The 19,014-nt window shown below is 47.0% G+C and overlaps 2 protein-coding genes across 2 annotated transcripts in view; one reads left to right on the top strand and one right to left on the bottom strand.

Annotated features, from left to right (window-relative positions):
• The window catches only part of EEF1AKMT2 (EEF1A lysine methyltransferase 2), a 373,327-nt gene that overhangs the window by 176,301 nt on the left and 178,012 nt on the right, over window positions 1-19,014 (bottom strand). The window lies entirely within an intron of this gene.
• The window catches only part of LOC144724525 (oxysterol-binding protein-related protein 6-like), a 185,296-nt gene that overhangs the window by 76,306 nt on the left and 89,976 nt on the right, over window positions 1-19,014 (top strand). The window contains exon 2 of the mRNA XM_078603742.1: window positions 14,252-15,215. Coding sequence (XP_078459868.1) covers window positions 15,120-15,215 — 96 coding nt within the window. The 5' untranslated portion in view covers window positions 14,252-15,119. The remainder of the gene's footprint in view (window positions 1-14,251; window positions 15,216-19,014) is intronic.

Here is a 19,014-nt window from a genome sequence, read left to right as displayed (position 1 = left end):
CACAACGCAAGCAGCCGTCCTCAGGTGAAGACCAGGTCTGTCGGGGAGACAGCGTCTTTCGTGAGAATTATAATGTTTTATTTTTATTATTTTATTATTTTTCTTCTACGTGACTTACTGAAAGAACCAAGAAGATATGCTACGTATTGATGTGCCCAGGAAATAGCATGCCTTGTCTGAGTATCCATCCGTGTAATGATAAAAAAAACATCTACAAAATCTCGAAGTCGATCACTAACACAGCTCACCGGCACCAATGCCCATATCTGTATACTGTTTGGTCAAGATGGGTAATGAACCCTAATAATAATTAAAACAATTGCACGGAAAGATGACCATTATTCTTCGTACCAATGCGATTGTACGCACGTCGGTGTGCTCCCGCGCACCGGGCACACTTTGTACGAACAAAACATCGACAAATGTGGAGGCTGCCAATTATGGATTGGTCTGCCAGAGCTCTTTGTGTTAATATAACTGCACTTGGATTGCCTGCTTCCAGATCAGAATGTTGACCAGGCCATTTAGCATTAACCCCGCTCGGCCACGTGATTTTTATTTACCACCAACATTTGCGTCAGCGCATTGATTTTGTGGCTGTATTTTACATTGCAAGGACGCGGTCCACTGTGATTAGCTTATTAGGTAAATTAGCTGACTGTGGGAATCAAAAGGAGAAAAAAATATCCAGCGTGAGTGAGTGGCTCTTACTCCATTGTACCAGACATTATTCACTGGCTTAGTCACGTCCAGTTCTGAGAACTGCTGGTAAGTGGATTAGCGGGAAGTTTGTGGCATGCGTTTAAGGGGGAGCCTGATTAGCAATCTCAAGTTCTACGTTTATTTAATTATAGGCAGTGCTTCTTTAATCTTGAAAATGGGGCTCCTATAAGGGGCACACGGTGTGATTTAGATTTTAACTCCCTCGCTTAGTATGGAGGTGGTGGGTTCGATCCTGACCCTGATGCCCGCTGTCTATTTGGAGTTTGCGTGTCACTCTCCATGGTCGTGTGGATTTTTCTCCGGGTCCTCCGGTTTTTCCCTGCACATTTATTTCGCTGCTATAAATTTCCAGACGATAGGCCACTTCGTTGAGCTATCATTTGTGGCCAAGTTGCTTATGAAAAAGAGCTATATATGTAGCTCAGTGGGCCTTACCTGGTAAAATAAAAGTATTTACTACTATAATAGCCCAGAAATGTGTGGAACGCGCGTGACGTCACCCCACACGCCGCATTCCCCGTCATTAATAAAATAATCATGAGCGAGTGGAATTTTACATTCATGCGGAAGAAGGTCGAGTGGAAAGATACATTTTTTCGCAAAGTCGTTTCAAATATGACGTTTCTTTACAGAAAGTGACGGTCAAAAATAAATATACGTAGCACAGTGCTACATCCGTACGTGACAGCGTCCTTCAGACGCTGTATTTCCGACAGACCTGTTCTTCACCTGAGGACGGCTGCTTGCGTTGTGGCTGAAACGTCGTGAGAATTGTATTTTATTATGTTTTATTTTTATTATGTTATTATTTCCCTTCTACGTGACTTTACCGAAAGAACCAAGAAGATGCAGGGAAACGTTTTGAACAGAGATAATAAATTAACACAAAATATCGTATACCGAGAAATTTTCCAAAGTCCTTATTTTCATTTTTTAAGAAAAATGTATTTACGTGTAACAATTCCTAAAAAAATTACCATCACACAAGAACACGTACATGTACATCTTTAATATTACAGATTATGTCCTAGGGCGGGCAAAAGGCTAGTAAATAGTAATAGTTTAAGGCAAAATTAGGCACGGTACATTTTATTAAAATTCACGACCAAGGAGTGGGGTAAAAACAAAACAATTCATGGTAACGTCACGGAATAAGGTGGGCAGTAGACCGTGTAAACAAATTAAACTTAGCATGTATTTACTTTTAAATGAAATAAAAACCGTTAAAATAATCGTTTATAAATGAAATAAATTGAAACCCTACAGCTACATTTGTATGCAGTATATGTAAAAAAACTAATACAATTTGCATTTGGAATTCTTGGACAGAATCGATTGAAAAACAATGGAAACATGGGGCGCCGAGCCGCAAGGGGACAACCCCTCCCCCCCTCCTACCATACATTCGCTAAGATTGCAGCTTTGTATTCCAGTGCATGACGTGCATCATTTTTGAAAGGAAGAGAAGGAAGCGCATACTGCTGCGCTTTCTACAACAGTTCCCGCGATGTCACGGAGTTATTCAAATTTACGAGATATCTGTGACCTTCGTGCAAAATATTCCGTAGCCTCAGGCATGATTAAATATCTCCAAATGTTTTTTTTTACACTTCCTAAAATTCTGAAATAGTTTTAAATGAATGACCCACGATGCAAAGGGACAGCGTTCGTCTCTGCGTGGAGATTTTCTCGTACTTGTCGGTTTATTTCATCCGTGTAAGCTCGATCTTTTGTCAGGGAACAAAAAAACGATGACATCCACAGCCAAGTACATTTTTTTCACCTCTGGAGGTTGAGAGCTTTGAGATAATATGTAAAATGTATGTAATATGTCCCGACATATATGTCACTGTACGTATTAGAGGTGTGGTTGATTAAGTAATATTGACAGAGAGGCTTTCGCGACCAATTTTATTCATAATAAATGTGTTTTTGTGTTAGATCGCGTCCCTATAACTTGGTCGTTAACCCGCCACAGACAATTTAGCAATGTTTGTCACGTTAACAAAACGTGCCACAATTCTGGCAAAATCACCCGATGATGCTGGATGTAATTCGCAGCGAAACGTCGCAGTACCCAAATTGTAAATGTTGTGGATTTACCCTCCAACACACCGTTGGGTTGAAGTAGTAACTAATTGACACGTTTTGTCTACGATACAAACCTTACTAATTGGCTGTGTCGGGTGGTGGCAGGCTAATGACACGTTTATACTTACAAGATCTAACCCAAAAAACCTTTATTATGAATCAATTAATATTGATTCTTTAATTCATGACATGTGCATGAAGTCGCACGTGTAAGAATAGGAATGTTAAATGTGTGTATTGTGTCCGTATTGGATTCCCATCTCTCCTCTTCAGCCACTACCGCTCACTACGATACATAGCAACATCGACAACACGACTTTGCTTAGTCGATTGAATTAAATCTAGATTGAAATACTAATTTGTTAAGAACTACTTTTCGTGTTTAGTTTGTTGTCCTTCCCACGTTCGGAAGACAATTCGATGATTGAATCCCCCGCAACTCCGATTAGCACGGTTGGCCACGTATGGTGCAAAAGAAGTTCACAATACATACATGTACATTAAAAGCTGTTCATTTGATCAAATTGTGCCTCTTAGAATCAAATTATTTACCAATTATGAACATTTTATGCCAATGGTATGCACACGTTATAGTTGGCTCATGGTACAAACAAAAACTAAATTCGAAAAAAATGTAAACAATGCAAAGCATGTGGTAGAAACGAGTCACAACATCAATTGTTGAATTTAAGCGCAACGCTAAAATGTATCGTCAAGTTACAGACCGAAAAGTGTGAGCACGAGTTTTCATCAAGAGGTATATATATGTACACACACGGGTGAAATGTCAGTCGCATATCACTGAGCAGCAGACTCCTTCAATTTAAATAAAGATCCAAATACTCGTTTAGTTTTTTGGCAATAACCCTCAAGTCCCACCGAAAACCCATTGTTGGCACGCACGGTCGCTTTTCTCACCGATTCATTATATATATAAAAAAAATCCAACGCAGGGCGAGAGATTATCATTCCTAATTTCAATCCCAGCAAAGAGAGTGTGAAAAAATAAAATGAGTCGACGCAAAGTACACACAACGTATCCCCACTAGTGCCCCACACCTAAGGGCAATGATGTTGGAAATGGTAATGTAATATTAATGCAGCTATGTCCGTCTAGCTTCCTGGAATCGCACGCGATGAATGCGAAATGCAGGGGGGAGGGGGGGAGTGGGGTCCGTGTGCATGACCCTTTGCTGGGCTGTATCTCGTCTCACCTAGCCAGACAAGCCATCATCATCCACTGCTCATATCTCAGCAGGGGGCTGGCAGTGAATAAAAATAACGTCTTTCTTGCTGCTACTGCCAATAAAAATAGTAATAACTCGCCGTCCTTTGTCAATGCACTGCCGGATGAAGGCCTCCCCACGTCGTGTCGGTCATGGGGGTTTCACTGTAAATCATCACAACGGTTGCGCTGGGTTTGGTGAAGGGTGGCGGGGGGCCCAGGACTGGTTGGGACATCGCTCGTCGCTTATGCGAGCCGTGGCCGGCAATCAGAACTCAGGCCGCCGGATTCGGTGAGCGAGCAGCGTGCGAACCACGGCGCCACCGCTGCGCTCCTCAACTTGACAATTCCGAGTGCGTTCACGTTCACGCCAGGGGGGTCGCCACCGTTAACAGACCAGAGCAAATTTTGGTAAATTCCACATTCCTTTGATGGGGTCCGTGTCTAACATCTATCCACTAAACCACTATTAACTTCCTAAAAAAAAGTGTTCCTCATTTTATTGATCCCAAATGGATGTTGAGCAGAGTTTGGCTCCTTATTGGTACCTGCACTCCGAGCCTTCTGAATGTGATGCAGTCACTCGAAGCCTTACCTGGTAAGATAAAATAAAGATTAAAGTTTGGCTAAGTTTTTAGTTTAGCTTTCGACAGGCAAATAAAAGTGGCTGCAAATTGTAACCACGCGAATCTCGTGGGTGTACAGCGGCAGTGCGATGGCGAGCATACTGCACTATGAGCCCGGCGGTCCGAGTTCGTATCCCAGCCACGTTTAATCATCAGGTGCAAGTGATATCTGAACCAGTCCTGAGCCATCGTTAACCAACCCTAACCAGCAAAAGTTATGGGAAGGCCTTCATCGAGCTGTGTGGCTTGACAAAGGGCCTGGAAGTTACAAGCAATATAATTGTATCGGGTTTTGGGAAGCTCTAAACTCATTTGCCATCCCCCCTTAAGTTTTTGAAAAGCGAGATAACAAAGATAGCGGTTTATAAATGAAAGCGTGTGTGCTGGACAGGCTGCTTGCCAACTCGTTAAGCCAAATTGGGATGTCTAAGATTCACTGGCAATGCCCAAAACTCAGAGGTCTTACCCCCCCTCCCCCCCCCCGAGATATTCGGTTGAGAACTATGAACGGCAGAGCATCGCCTCGTGCTCAGCCAGTCCTGCCTTGGTTCGCTTGGTGCCTCTCTGCCACCGAGGGCCGAATTAGGAGGACACCACCCAGGCCTGGCTCCAGCTCCTCTCTCGGATGGGGGGGGGGGGGCAGAGGGGGGCGGGGGGCAGTAGAGCTTCTGTGTGTGTGGGCTCCTCTAACAGTGATTTGCTGCTAGGGAGAGTGAAATTGAATGGGGGGCCTACTCCAGTTAGCCCCCCCTCTCTCCCCCACTAACTAGCACTCGCCTTAACCACACCCGTGTGCGGAATCGGATTATTGATGTATTATTAAAAGCAGATGATTGCAAGTGGTGATTGTGAGGATAATGGTGCGTGTTAAGTCAATTATGGTGGCCTTGTCACGTAGTATCCAGTCCAACGTTTTTGCATCTGTGCGCCAACGCGTGTGAAAACCCAGCTCTTGATTCTTGGGTGGAGAAAAAAACTAGGAAAGGTGTTAAATAACGTGATGATGAGTTTCCAGGGTGGCTCGAGAGGCTAATGTAGTGTCTATGCTGATTCACTGATCCAGCAATGCTGGAATCCAGGACTTAATTTGTGACCAGCCATCTGATATTAATCCAGGGCCTCAAGTTTAGCGAGTTGATGGTCACAATGATTTTTTTTTTTTTACAAACGACTGCGTGCACCAAGAGCCCATCACCTTTCCAGAACCTGATGGGGGTGAGAGCCAGGACGGGGTGAGAGCCAGGACAGGGTGAGAGCCTTGAGCTGCTGCTGTTTTAAGGTGGACGGTGCTTGGATGCTGCTGCTACTGCTGCGTGTGTGCAGTGGGAGAAAGTTCCAGACGGCTGCTAGTGCAGCTACGGAGAAACAGCACTCAGCCAGGACAGTGCTGGTTCTAAACTAAAACTAAACTATTATTTTTATTTTAGTAGGTAAGACCCACTGAGCAATGTAGCTTTTTTTTCAGAATCGAACTGATAGCCCAACGAAGTGGCTTATCACGGGGAAGTTTATAGCAGCCAAATACTCTAAACGCATGTCGATTTTAAATGTGGAGGGAAAAGCTGCAGGAAAAAGAGAAAAATCCACGCGACCACGGGGAAAACATGCAACTCCAAATATACAGCAGGCGTCAGAGTCGTGATCGAACCCACGACCTCCTGCATACGAGGCGAGGGAGTTAACATCTAAATCACACCGCGTGCCCCTGATAAGGACCCCAGTTCCAAGATGACACAGACACTGCCTATATTTACATAATCTAGAACTTGAGATTGCGAATCATACTCTGTAGGACAAGGCGGTTTGCCGTATTCAGTGGAGTGAGAAGGGTGGAATATTGTGAAAGTGTTGGCCCAATATTGGAGAGAGGAAATTAAGTTGAATAAGTATACATGTTGAGATTGGTGGGACACGTGCAGAGGCTTTGAAATTAAATGTTGTTTCTGCAATGTCTGCCTATAATTTTAGTGGGGTATCTATACATGGATGACTTTGTACAAGTGAAATATGTACTGTACAGGAACTATTATTTAGTTAGAGGATGTCTTACCATATGATAAAAATGTATTCAGCAACAAAGCAATATTTTGAATTAAAGCTTTCGTGACTGCAGGTATTCATCTTCTTGGTTCTTTTGGTAAAGTCACGTAGAAGAGAAGTAATAAAATAATAAAAATAAAATATAATACTGTAAAATAATTCTCACGACGTTTTGGCCACAACGCAAGCAGCCGTCCTCAGGTGAAGACCAGGTCTGTCGGGGAGACAGCGTCTGAATGAAACACCACCACGCTTGGAGCGTATATTTAAGCTGGGTTGGAAGGGGGGAAGGGCGCCTTGACAAAATAATTTGCATATAAAGAGGAATTTAGCATATTTATGGGAAATGCAGGTATGTGATTAGTACTACTTGTGAAATGCGTAGGAGGAAGGCGGGGGGGGGGGGGTTCAAACATTGCAGAAACAACAGCATAATATGCCACACTGGGAAATGAACTCCACACCGTACGGTTGTGAGTTGAGGGCTTTAATCACTGTGCCACTGGACAGATGTGTGAATGACTTTCGATGCTTTTAATCGTGGCACTTACACCAAAGGATCCATTTGTGATTATATCACTGTTTCAGAAGCCATTTTAAAACCTGCATTTCCCCCAAATAATGTTCTTCACGTTTAATTGTAATATTCGCTTTTGTTAGTTTTTTTTATTCATTATAATCCAATATAACAAAAAAAAACATTGTATCCTTTTTAACATTGCGTGTGGCAGGTTAAATTAATTATCCCGCGAAGTGCTAGTACTCAATTATAGGCTCTATGTCAGAACCATGAAAATGTATCCCTCCCCCAAAAAAGTCAGTGGCTCCCGGCTCAAATGAGCAATAAGGTACTGCTACCAATCTCCTGTGGACAGCCCGAACACAGCGATGGATACTCTGCATTGCTATGGTGGGGGGTGGTGAGCACTATCCATAGGAAAACCACTGTCCACTCCTCCACGAAGTGGCACTTGTTACCGTATTAAGTTTATTGTATTTGACCAGTTTGAGAACTCAAGAGTTCGGGATGAGTCTCATTTGTAAGTTACCTAGGGGCGATGACTGCCACGTATAATCATTCCCAGCATTTCCGCTAGCACACCACACCTGCTCAGGGTCAGATTAAGGTTCTTGTAGGCCCCCTAGGCCTACAGTGACAACTCTCTCCACTTGGCACTGCTGCTGCTGCCCCATGCTACTGACATCGCTGGCACTCGCTTGATTGTGCAAAAAACACCATTTGAAGATGTTATTGCTAATTTTGCAATGAAAAAAATCTCCAAAAGTTCATGTTTGCTATTTAAAAATATTTATTCGAGAAGATATCTTGGTTAAACATTTTATCATACAAACAAAACAAAAACATGGTCAAAATTGTTTTTCCTAGGCACAGGGACTACTGTGCCTAGTGGATAGTACGGCCCTGCACCTGCCGTCTTGTCTTTGCACTGGCTACCAGTCAGGTTTCGAGTGGACTATACGATCCTGCCGCTGACCAATGGCTTGGCCCCACAATATTTGCAGGAACTGATCCGTTCATACAACAAACCGGTGTGCTGAACTAGTAACGAATTGGCATGTTTTGTTTACGTGATAAACCTTACAAATTGGCTTTCGGGTGTTGGCGGGCTTAACGACACGTTTGTATTTATGTGATCTAACCCAAAAAACCTCCACTGGATTTTGGTCGAGAAAGCCTACGTGTTAAAACTGATCCGTAAAAAATCTCCATTGAGGTCTGTGAGATTCTGGGATTGCCTTTTTTCTTCACGCTCCGATGTTGAGGCTCTGTTCCTGGGGTGACCGGGTGTTTGACAGTGCAGCTCGCCAGACTATGGAACGCTCTGCATTTGCTAATGAGGCAGCTATGTAAGTCTGTTTTGAAAGCTCACCTTTAAATTGGCCTTTTACCCCCCTCACTCTGGTCAAGCCGATTGTTTTATTTTCTGCTTTCCACACACGTCGTATTTGGCTCTATGGATGAAACACACCTTACAAAATGGATAATTTCAGTAATTTGGGGGTAATTGTTTTATTTGGCAAATGTGGAACCCCAAGCAGAAACACAATGGCCTACTCGCAACCTTCCAATCGTGAGCCACTCACTTGAACGCTGATCCACCTGGCTGGGTTATTACTGTTACAGAAATAGCTGTCTTCCTGTGTTCACCTGAGCTGGGTATATGAGTGTTTGCCGGAATGAAATTGCTCACCCAATGGTTTCCGGGTAGCTGGCAGACTGGAGTGCGTGGCTCGAGACGAGTGACCGCAGCCAAGATTAAAAGGTGTGTACCGCATGCGGCATACCGCATGTGGCATTCCGCATGCCGAAATATTTTCTGGGCTACTAATCCAAACCCGGGTTACATTAAGCCCTGAGTGTGCATGAGAATAAATGGGGAGCGGTGGGCCAGAGGTGAGCGCATTGCACCGCGCACAGGGCGGCTGTGGTTCCGTTCCTGGCAATGGCTAACATCAGTAGCAAGTTATATCAGAACTTGTTCTGGGCCTCCCCTAGGTCGACTTAATGGAGTACCCGATGTGGCGATTGGCTCTGGGGAGACAAAGGTGGTTGGGCATAGTGCCGGAAACACTACTCGTGTGTTACATGGGAGAACGTTCAATGTGAATACGGGTGCATGTATGTGTAAGTAGTTGCGTGGATGTGCTTGCGAGCCTTTGTAGGACTTGGGGAAGGTTCTTGGGCATTTTTTTAAAACTTTATTTAAAAAAAAGACATCGCCAAGGCCTTGAGTGCAGGTAGGGTTTTATTTAGTGCATTGCACACATATTTGAAAAATTAACAAGCCAGCTGTTATTTTCATGTGGTTCAGTATTAGACATTTTTGTACGGTAAGGGAGCTGCCACAGTGGTTTAACAGTGAACATACCAGACTTACCATCCAGCGGTCGGGGGTTCGAGATCCATCTCCTGGTGCGGAATTTCAAATTTTAGGACAATTTTTGAAATCTCGCCACCTCTGCCGACCCAGCAGGATACGTGGGGACACCAGTTAGTTGATCGGCAGCTTATGTGCTGTGGGGTGCGGTGGGGTAAAGTGTGGGTAAGCCAACCTCTTCCAACACGTTTGATCAATGTGGTAGAGTAGACCAAATACCACTGGAGAGTTCGCTCAAGTGGAGACGTTTCCATCAGTAGCGGCATGCGTTAGCAGCTCCAGGGTCACACCTTTACCACCTGTACATTAATAAAGCATGCGTTTAATTAGCACAGAGGCTTCACATTTCAGCACACAAAATAAATTATGTATTGCATAATATGAATCCACAGTACTTACTGCGTGGAAGCTACATAACGTACCGTAATCACATTCCTGATTATTATCATTTCCAACCAATAGTAGATAAGAAATGTTGGCTTTGGTATTATTTAGCAGATTCTCTTGTGTCCATTTCATAGCTTATCCAGCAACTATGCGAGTGTTTGAAGTAATCACCGTTTGGCAGCCTCATTAATCAGAGCGCCTTGTAGTGCCACACATGGCTCACGATTGTACAGGGCCACGATTTAAAATCCTGCTTGCAGAACGATTCGTCAAATATTGATGCAATGCATATTCAGATTCCAAAGAACACAGGATGAGATGTTAATATCCTTTGTGCAAGCACTTCCAAGAGTTCATGAACAGTGAGCCTGGTGAAATTTGGGGAGCGCATCGTCAGTAGTGAACCTTTGGTTCCTAGGGTGTTTCGGCCTTTCATACTATACACCCTCCCCAAAGGCGGCCAGCGACAGGGTGTTCAATCCTACGCTTGCGTCCCATTCCCAATTAGTCATAGGAGTTGCCTTGTTGTTGATAGCCAACATCCCATGGGACTATGCATGGCAGGGGCGTCCTCCTCCCTGAGTCAAGCATTGTTGACTGCATACCTCCTGGCCCTCTCACTTTGCCGCCTCCGATACAGCTCTGATTGCCGAACGCTGGCTCTGGCCCTTAATTCCCAGGTCTCTAAGCAGTCTGGTTGTAGATGTTGCCACAAAACCTCTGCAGCCCACCTCCACGGGTCGGACTTCTGTGTTCCAGCCATGATGCCGTGCTTCGGCAGCTAGATCGGCATAGCGCAGATGTTTTCGCTCATAAGCCTCATCTACTGAGTCCTCCCAGGGTACTGTGAGCTCAATGATGAATACCTTCTTGAGCGAACGGGACCAGAGCACCATGTCAGGTCTTAGGGTGGTGGTTGCGATCTCCGGAGGAAACACAAGTTGCTGGCCAATGTCAGCTAGCATTTTCCAGTCGCGGGCCAAGCGCAGCTGGTCTCGCTCTATTGGTGTAGAGCCGCTCTTCGGTGGTTTAGCCCCTTCGCGGACAAAGGTCGTCCGTAAGGGGTGTGATGCTGCTGGGGGTGGTAGGGAGTTGGTGGCAGCTCGCTTGTCCTCCAGGGCGGACGCAAGGTTTTTAAGGACTTGGTTGTGACGCCAAGTGTAGCGTCCTTGGGTGAGGCTTGTTTTACACCCTGTGAGAATGTGCCTGAGGTTGGCTGGCATGGAACAGAGGGCACAGTCCAGATCTTCACCATACCATTGGTGAAGATTAACTGGTGTTGGAAGGACGTCATATGTTGCTCTGATGGAAAAGCTCAACCGCCTCGCTTCCATGGCCCACAGATCCTTCCAGCTGATCTTCCTCTTCTCCACACTGTCCCATCGAGTCCACTGTCCCTGTTTGGCAAGAGAGACTGCCTTGGCCCACCTTGCAGCCTCCTCCTGATGGCGTACTTCCTGCACTACCATCTTCCGCCGCTCTGGTGCACTTCAACAGGAAAATATCCTGTGGCCCCTGATATTGTAATGTTGAATTTTTATTTCTGGCTTGGAGCCCAACTGAGCGTAGAACCATTGGCTGACTTGGAGCACTTAAACAATGAAACTTAATAAATAATACAGAACACAATGTACATTGTCACCAATTGAAACACCGATTCTATACTCGACAGGCTGTGGGCTCGTGAAAGAATTAGCAACGGCCGCTTGTGCCTTCTCCGCTTTGCGAGCTGTAAATCGCCGCCTGCAAGGCGAAGTATTCACTGCAGACTTCACGGCCGCTCGACTCGAGGAAGCCTCGGATGTAGGCCAGGCTTTTGAGAGCGCCAGAGAACGTGTAGGCTGGCGGTGTGGCGGAGGCCACCGTTTCACTTCCCGTGACGTCGCCGCCGCTGCTGCTGCAGCAGCACACCGCGTCGTCCGTCTGCTTCGGACTGACACAGACACCCGCGTCGCGCTTCTCGTCCTCCGTTGCATTATCAGCAGTGACACGCAACGCGTTCGAGGGGTCACGCGTCGCGCCGTCGGGAATTTCGACACTAGGGTCGTCGCTACCTCCTCCTGCCTCGTCAGGGAGCGTAGGCTCCTGCCTCCCTGTAGCAGCTGGCTATTGTGGCCGGAGTCGCGCAGATCCACGCTTCCTTCTGCAGGTGAAGCGAGTCTAGCAGATTTGGACACTTTGCAGGAGTCGTCGCCGTGGGCTCCCCACTCCCGTCCTGGATGACGCTCGCGCGCCGGTGCTCGCGTGCCAGCGCGAGAGCTCTGTAGCGCCTCCTGAAGCTCTCTGCGATGCCTGCGTTCACGGGCTGCACGGGAGACGTGCCGTTGCTTGGCGGACGCACGATCTTTACGTTGCTCAAAGCGCCGTCCTCGCTGCCCATTGCGCAGCTGTCGCACAGCATGAGGATATTGCGATTTTGCAACCGCATGCTCTTGTTCACTTTTGCCAGCCAACCAGTTCGGCCGTCACACACGCGCGTGTTTGTGTGCCTCGTACGGCAGGGGCAGTTTCTTGGCGTTTTTCAAGCAGCGTTGGGTTCTTGCTCGTGCCAACGACTAGCGGGGGGTGCTATTCGCTGCCGTCCAGGTTTGCGCAGAGCAACAGGGCCACCCGGTCCTTTGCGGCTTTAATTCCAGAAGCTCCTCGGGCATTAATTTCCAAAGTCGCCGCGGGAACGGCTCGCCAGTGCAGGCCCATTTCGTCCACAATGAAAATGTCTTTGGGCGCGTAGCCCTTCAATAATTCTGGAGAGACCTCCTCGAGCCAGTGTTCCACCGCGCGTGTACACGCAATTCGTTTCCTGCCCTGTTTCCACTGCTGCTTGAACGAAATCGAGTTGCGCGCCTTCCATCGCTCGAGCCAGCCGGACGTCGCTTTAAAGTCCGCCCGCCCGCCCGAGATCTCTTGCCAACTCGTGAGCCAGTGAGCCAGTGAGCGGCAGCGTGCTGTCGCGGCTCTGCCTGAACCAGCAAAGGAGAGCTTCCTCGACGGCACCCGCTTTTCCCGTGCGCCGTCGCTTCCGGTCGGGATTGGCACTGGCGCGCCACTCGTCACGGATTTTCTCCTTGTCCCTCGCAATTCTCGATACCTGGCTCTGGTTGACGCCAAAGACTGCCGCTATCGAAGTCTGACTTTCCCTCCTTTCGATTATTTTTAGCACGTCAACCCTCTCGGCGAGACTTAACGTTTTATGCCGGCGCTTTGCCATGTTGGCAAAGGAACTGTGCTGCAGATGCTTCAATGTTGAAACTAAATAAATGGAATGCTGTGACAACCAGCGTTTGCAGCTCTAGTATCTAGGCAAATACTGTACCTTTTATCTCAATGGAATATGCACTTCTCTGTACTGTTTCTATGGGTTTTATACAGCGGGGTGCTCATGCCCGCTAAGTAGCTACGTGAATTACGCACGTAAACAATATGCTTTCAATACTGGTAAGTAGTGGCTGCAAAACTGTAGCCGGATTACTCAATCACACTGTGCATAGTAGAGGAGTTGATATCACGGTACTGTAACAGTCCAGTGTAACCAGACTACTATCAGGAAACAAATACATTTTCATTAAAGGATCCTTGTTTGACAGGTGCTGCCAAACGTCACATTACAAAATGTTAAGTGCCAGCCAATTGCCTGGCAATCCTTATCCTATCCAACCACGACGCCTAACCCGCTATCTTCAGCTGTGTACAGCATTTCGTACGATGTCTCTGCATACTAAGGCACTCGAGCTGGTCTCAAGGGAGCGATGTGCAACAACCACATCAGTGCCCTTTGTTCGGTTACCGTTAACAAGGTCCGAAACAATCGCCTCACTCCACATTGAACCAGAGCCCACACAGCTGCTCAGCCAAAGCCATACGCCTGTTGCTCTGTGCAGTTTCCTGGTTGAATAGACTGATGAGAGGAGGCCTGTGGCGTAAAATCTTCACACGTTTAAAATACAAGCTTCAATATCTATTCTTGTAAGCATGCACTCGGCAATACAAGATGCCCTTTGCAACGGAAACCTATGCGGCTATGCGAGGATTTTTCTTAACTATTTTGTACCCCATGCAAGAAATAAAAAAATATATAAGCAAATCATATTCAACTGTATTTACACCTACATATAGACCCTTCAGGGCAACTTTAATTTGCTCCATATTCCTTGCTTAAATGGTTGTCCGTCTGTTTTTCGCCGAAGGCTCACTTATTGTACCGCCAGTCCAGCTTGTTAATTTGTTTTCGTTTCGCACCTCTCTCTTTCTTCTCGCTGCAGGGATGGCAGAAGAATACTGAGTGAAGCCAACACAGGCAGATCCACCCCCCCCCAACCAGTCTCGTGGGAGCTTGAGCAGCCTGCACAACCACGCACGCACAAACACCACACACACACGTGTATGCCGCAGTGCCTGCTTGCGCAAACGGCACCGCTCAAGAATCGGGAAGGCAAATTCCACCGGTTGCGCTCTCCGCAGTTTGACAGAAAGCACTTTCATTAGAATTCGGGCCAACGATCGCCGTGCACACGGTGTGTACATTTTACACACGGTGGGCGGACTCGAGGCGTTACGCACAAATGATCTGGCAAACTCACTCGGCTCTACAAGTGTGGCCTCTCATCTGCCCTTCCGCACAGCTTGTCAGCAGCAATCTGCAATCGTTCCAAAGAGACTTTCAATTGTGAATTTGCTTATTTGGCGCTGATTTGGATGGGACTGAGGAATTCCCAAAACTGAACCTCTGCAGTGCTGCATTGTCGAACAAGGTCGGCTGACGGAGACTGCGCGAGTGAAAAGAGAGCGAGGGGCAGCGATAAGCAGATAGAAAAGAGAAAAGAGATAAATACACTGGCAGGAAGAAGAAGGGAGGAAGACTCTTGAGGAATTGGCCAGGTCTAAAGAGGCCAAGAAGAAAGTGGACAGTAATCATTTATAAAGCATCTCAATGCTAACTCGTATCCGGGCGCTGTCTTAAATCGACAGAGAGACAGACGTGGCTACAAACGTGGAGACGAAAAGTGAGCAGAAATTCGGACACCACAAGCAATCGCGCACACAAGCAGGAACTCATATTCGCAAACATATATATTCACACGAATCGCAAGCGGTGAGCTCGGGGTCCGGGCACCGACAGACGGAGGCAAGATGAGCGGGGACGAGCGGATGTCGTGCTCATCGCCGTCACACTCCCACAAGGCCGTGACGCCCCGTGGGAGCCAGTCGTCCCGCGACGCGCGGCAGGTGGGAGCCCACGCCTCCGCATCCCGCGCCACGTATTACCATACCACATATCACCGTACTAGCACACCACGACACAAGACCATCACCACACCACGTATCATCACATCACCACCGCACTACACAAGACCACCACCACACCGAGTATTAACACATTATAACACATTCCTGCGGAGGGAGCTGGTAGGAACGTTGAGTTGCTCGGTCAATGGCGGCGTGGTGTATTCCGCAAATATGGCCGACTGTGAGGGCGGGCACAAGCCGGCGTGAGTAGGTTAAACGTTGAGTTTTATCAGGGCACCACGGGGTGACCAGCCCCTCCCCACCCAGCCCCACCCCTCCCACCCCCCACCCAGCCCCAGCCTCCCCACCCAGCCCCTCCCCACCCTCCCCACCCAGACCCTCCCCACCCTCCCCTCTCCACCCAGCCCCACCCCTCCCATTTTTTGATGCACTACGGACGGACACAATAATCCCCTGTGGGCTGGTGTAACCAGGAGGTGTTCCTACCAGTATCACTACGCATAACCGCACTACAACCTCACCACGACACCAAAGGCCACCAGGCCACCGCAAAACATGTATCACGGCACCCGTCCCGCGTGCGAGCCGAGGGAAATTCTCACACGCTGGCGGAGATCGCATTCACGCATTTCTTCCTTAGATCTACCGTCTTGTCAATCCCTCCTGTAATCTCCAACTGGGTGAATAAGGCGATGTGTGATCAAACATTACCCAACTCCTTGATACCACGCGTTTAACAATATCAGGGTAAAGAGGTCATCATAGCCAATGACATTTGCCAGAAATATCTATGGAATTCTCTTTTTGAAAATATTTTTGTGGCTCAGCTATTAGCCAAACTATGTACACGTGTAATAAATGTGTGCTAATGTTTCGGCAATTTCTGGTTTCCTGTTGTTCCTATCTGGTGGTTCTCAATGCCAAACTCACAATCTAGAATTTTGAGTTCAAATCCCTCTTGGGGACTGGATCTGTCCATAAACTTTCCAGGGATGATAATTGCAGAACACTTCATGGAAAATAAAACTTTGAAAACTCAACTTTTTTTTTACCAGGTAAGGCCGACTGAGCTATATAGCTCTTTTTCAAAAGTGATCTGGCCACAAATTATACCTCCATTTGTGGCCAGGTGGAAATTTATAGCAGACAAATACTCTAAATGTATGTTTTTAAATGTGGAGGTAAAAACTGGAGGACCTGGAAACAAAAACGCGATCACGGGGAGAGAGAGACTTGAAAACTGCAAATATACAGGTGTCAGGGTCGAACCAACGACCCCCTGCATACCAGGCGAGGGAGTTAACATCTCGCCACTGGAATCAGTGGCTGAGTGCTGTCAGTAGGAATGAGCAGTGCCACATTTTCATTTTTTAAATCGATGTTTTAAAGTGTGCAATGTGTACACAATGTTTGTTTGGATTCGAACTTCATTTATCTGAAGTTTATATGAGAAAAAAATCCTATAAACAGCACACAAAGTCACACTATAGTAGCCTCTTCTTGGTTCTTTCGGTAAAGTCATGTAGAAGGGAAATAATAAAATATTAAAAATAAACATAATAAAATAATTCTCACGACGTTTCGGCCACAACGCAAGCAGCCGTCCTCAGGTGGAGAACAGGTGTGTGAGGCTGGGTGGGGAGGGGCTGGTCACCCCGTGGTGCCCTTATAAAACTCAACGTTTAACCTACTCACGCCGGCTTGTGCCAGCCCTCACAGTCGGCCAGATTTGCGGAATACACCACGCCGCCGTTGACTCTGGCCATTGACCGAGCGACCCAACGTTCCTACCAGCTCCCTCCGCAGGAATGTGTTATGGGTAGACTGACTGAGATCACTGGCAGATGCACGACCTGTACACCCCGCTGTGCCGACTTGCTGCGTTTTAGCCGCCCGGCGCTCTGATCGTTGTTGTGAGCGTCGCTCCTTTGTCGTCCACTGTACCGTCCTTCGCGAGCCTCCTCCAGAGGCCGATTTAAATCGCACACAAACACGCGCACATTACTATACAAAGTCGTAGCCACGGTCAACCCAGCCGTTCAAGTACCACAATACGCAAAAGCTCTGAAACTGGATAATTATATATATATAAAAAAGGAATTATAACTGCAAGTCTGTGAACCTATTTCACGTGATACTGTGACATTTTTTACTTGACCCACTCGTACAGCGTGCAGTCTTGTAGTCACAAGACTCGCTCAGGGCGAGGTCACTGGGGGTCAACTAAGCTACTAAGCCCTCGTGCATCAGGTGAGGAGGGAAACTGGCCACGTGCTTTCCTCTGTACAGCCCTTCTGCCTTCGAGCTCTGAACAATTGTATTTCTCATTTCTAAACGTATCTTATAAATAGCTCCCCCCACCCGCCATCGTCTCTTCTCAATAATCTCTGAACTATCCGGTCTGAAAACATCAACATCATCATCTCTCACGTGCCACAACATGGCCAATGTTGCCACAACATGGCCAATGTTGCCAACGTTGACCCAGTCTAACCCCGATCTGACCCGGTGTAACCCCGATCTGACCTCCCACGTGGCTTGAACTGCGCTGCCGGAAAACGTGATCGCTTTCAGGGACGGATTCTCCACATCCCGGCGTGGATTCCCTGGCCAAGATGGCACGCGGAGCGCAGCGCGCATGCGCAGTGGTTGTGACACTGGGCGAGCCCCAGCGTGGAATGGATCCTGCGATAGATGGCACTCCGGAGTGGAGCAGTTCTGCGCATGCGCTTGTTGCATTGTTAAGGCGGAATCCTGGAATGGATTCTCAGGCGGTGGCACGTGGAGCCGAGAGCGCAGGCTGCTGTGGATGCCAAAACGCGGCCTGGAGTACGGGGGAGCAATGGAACGTTTATGAAAACCTGGAAAAACATCAGAAGGAAATATATTCTTTGGGTCTTTCGGTAAAGTCACATATAATTTTTTTTTTTTTGGGGTCTTTTGGTAAAGTCACGTAGATGGGTGCAAAACAATTATAAATGATAAAAAATAAAAAAAATGTGTAAAGACGTTTTAACCTATCTACGTGACTTTACCGAAATACCCAATGAATATGAATTCCTGCAGTCACGAAAGCTTTAAGCCAAGAAGGAAATATGTTTAATGGATATTTTTTTTGTTACTAGTAGCACAAAAGAGTAATGTAAATATTCAAAGGGGATGTTTCACGTCCAAGGTAACAATAGAATAATACAACAATCCAATAATTAAAAAGCAGACGGCTGCAGTGAGAACATTCACCCAACAGCAAACTTGGTTCTCCAGTGCAGTCCAGAATATTTACTTTAAACACATCTACCCTATATACACCGTGGCCTTTAAAAAAAAAACAAGTTACGTTTCGGCCAGTGACCCTTCCCCAGAGCGCACAAGTCGAGAGACCAGGGAGAGACAGTGGACGATAATTGCTGGAGACTGCTTGTTAACACCATTTTGCCTCATTGGAATGATTTATTTATTAAGCGCAATCTGCAACATTTCTCATCCACTATCTTCGGGCCTCTCTCTCCATGTGCTCTGCAGAATTTCCATTATTCAAAATGTCACCTATTGGGCGCCACGGTGGCGGAGATGTTAACGACCTCGCCTGGTATGCAGGAGGTCGTGGGTTCGATCCCGACGCCGGTATATATTTGGAGTTGGCGTGCTCTCCCCGTGGTCGCGTGGATTTTTCTCCGCGTCCTCTGGTTTCCCCCCTCCACATTCAGAATCGACGTGCGTTTAGAGTATTTGGCTGCTATATTAATGTCCACGTGATAAGCCACTTCGTTGAGCTGTC

This window comes from Lampetra planeri, chromosome 21 (genome assembly GCF_965212315.1).
Source record: "Lampetra planeri chromosome 21, kcLamPlan1.2.h2, whole genome shotgun sequence".
In the NCBI taxonomy this organism is placed as follows: Eukaryota; Metazoa; Chordata; class Hyperoartia; order Petromyzontiformes; family Petromyzontidae; genus Lampetra; species Lampetra planeri.
The sequence above is the reverse complement of the archived record's forward strand: the minus strand, read 5'-3'. Positions and strand labels throughout refer to the sequence as shown.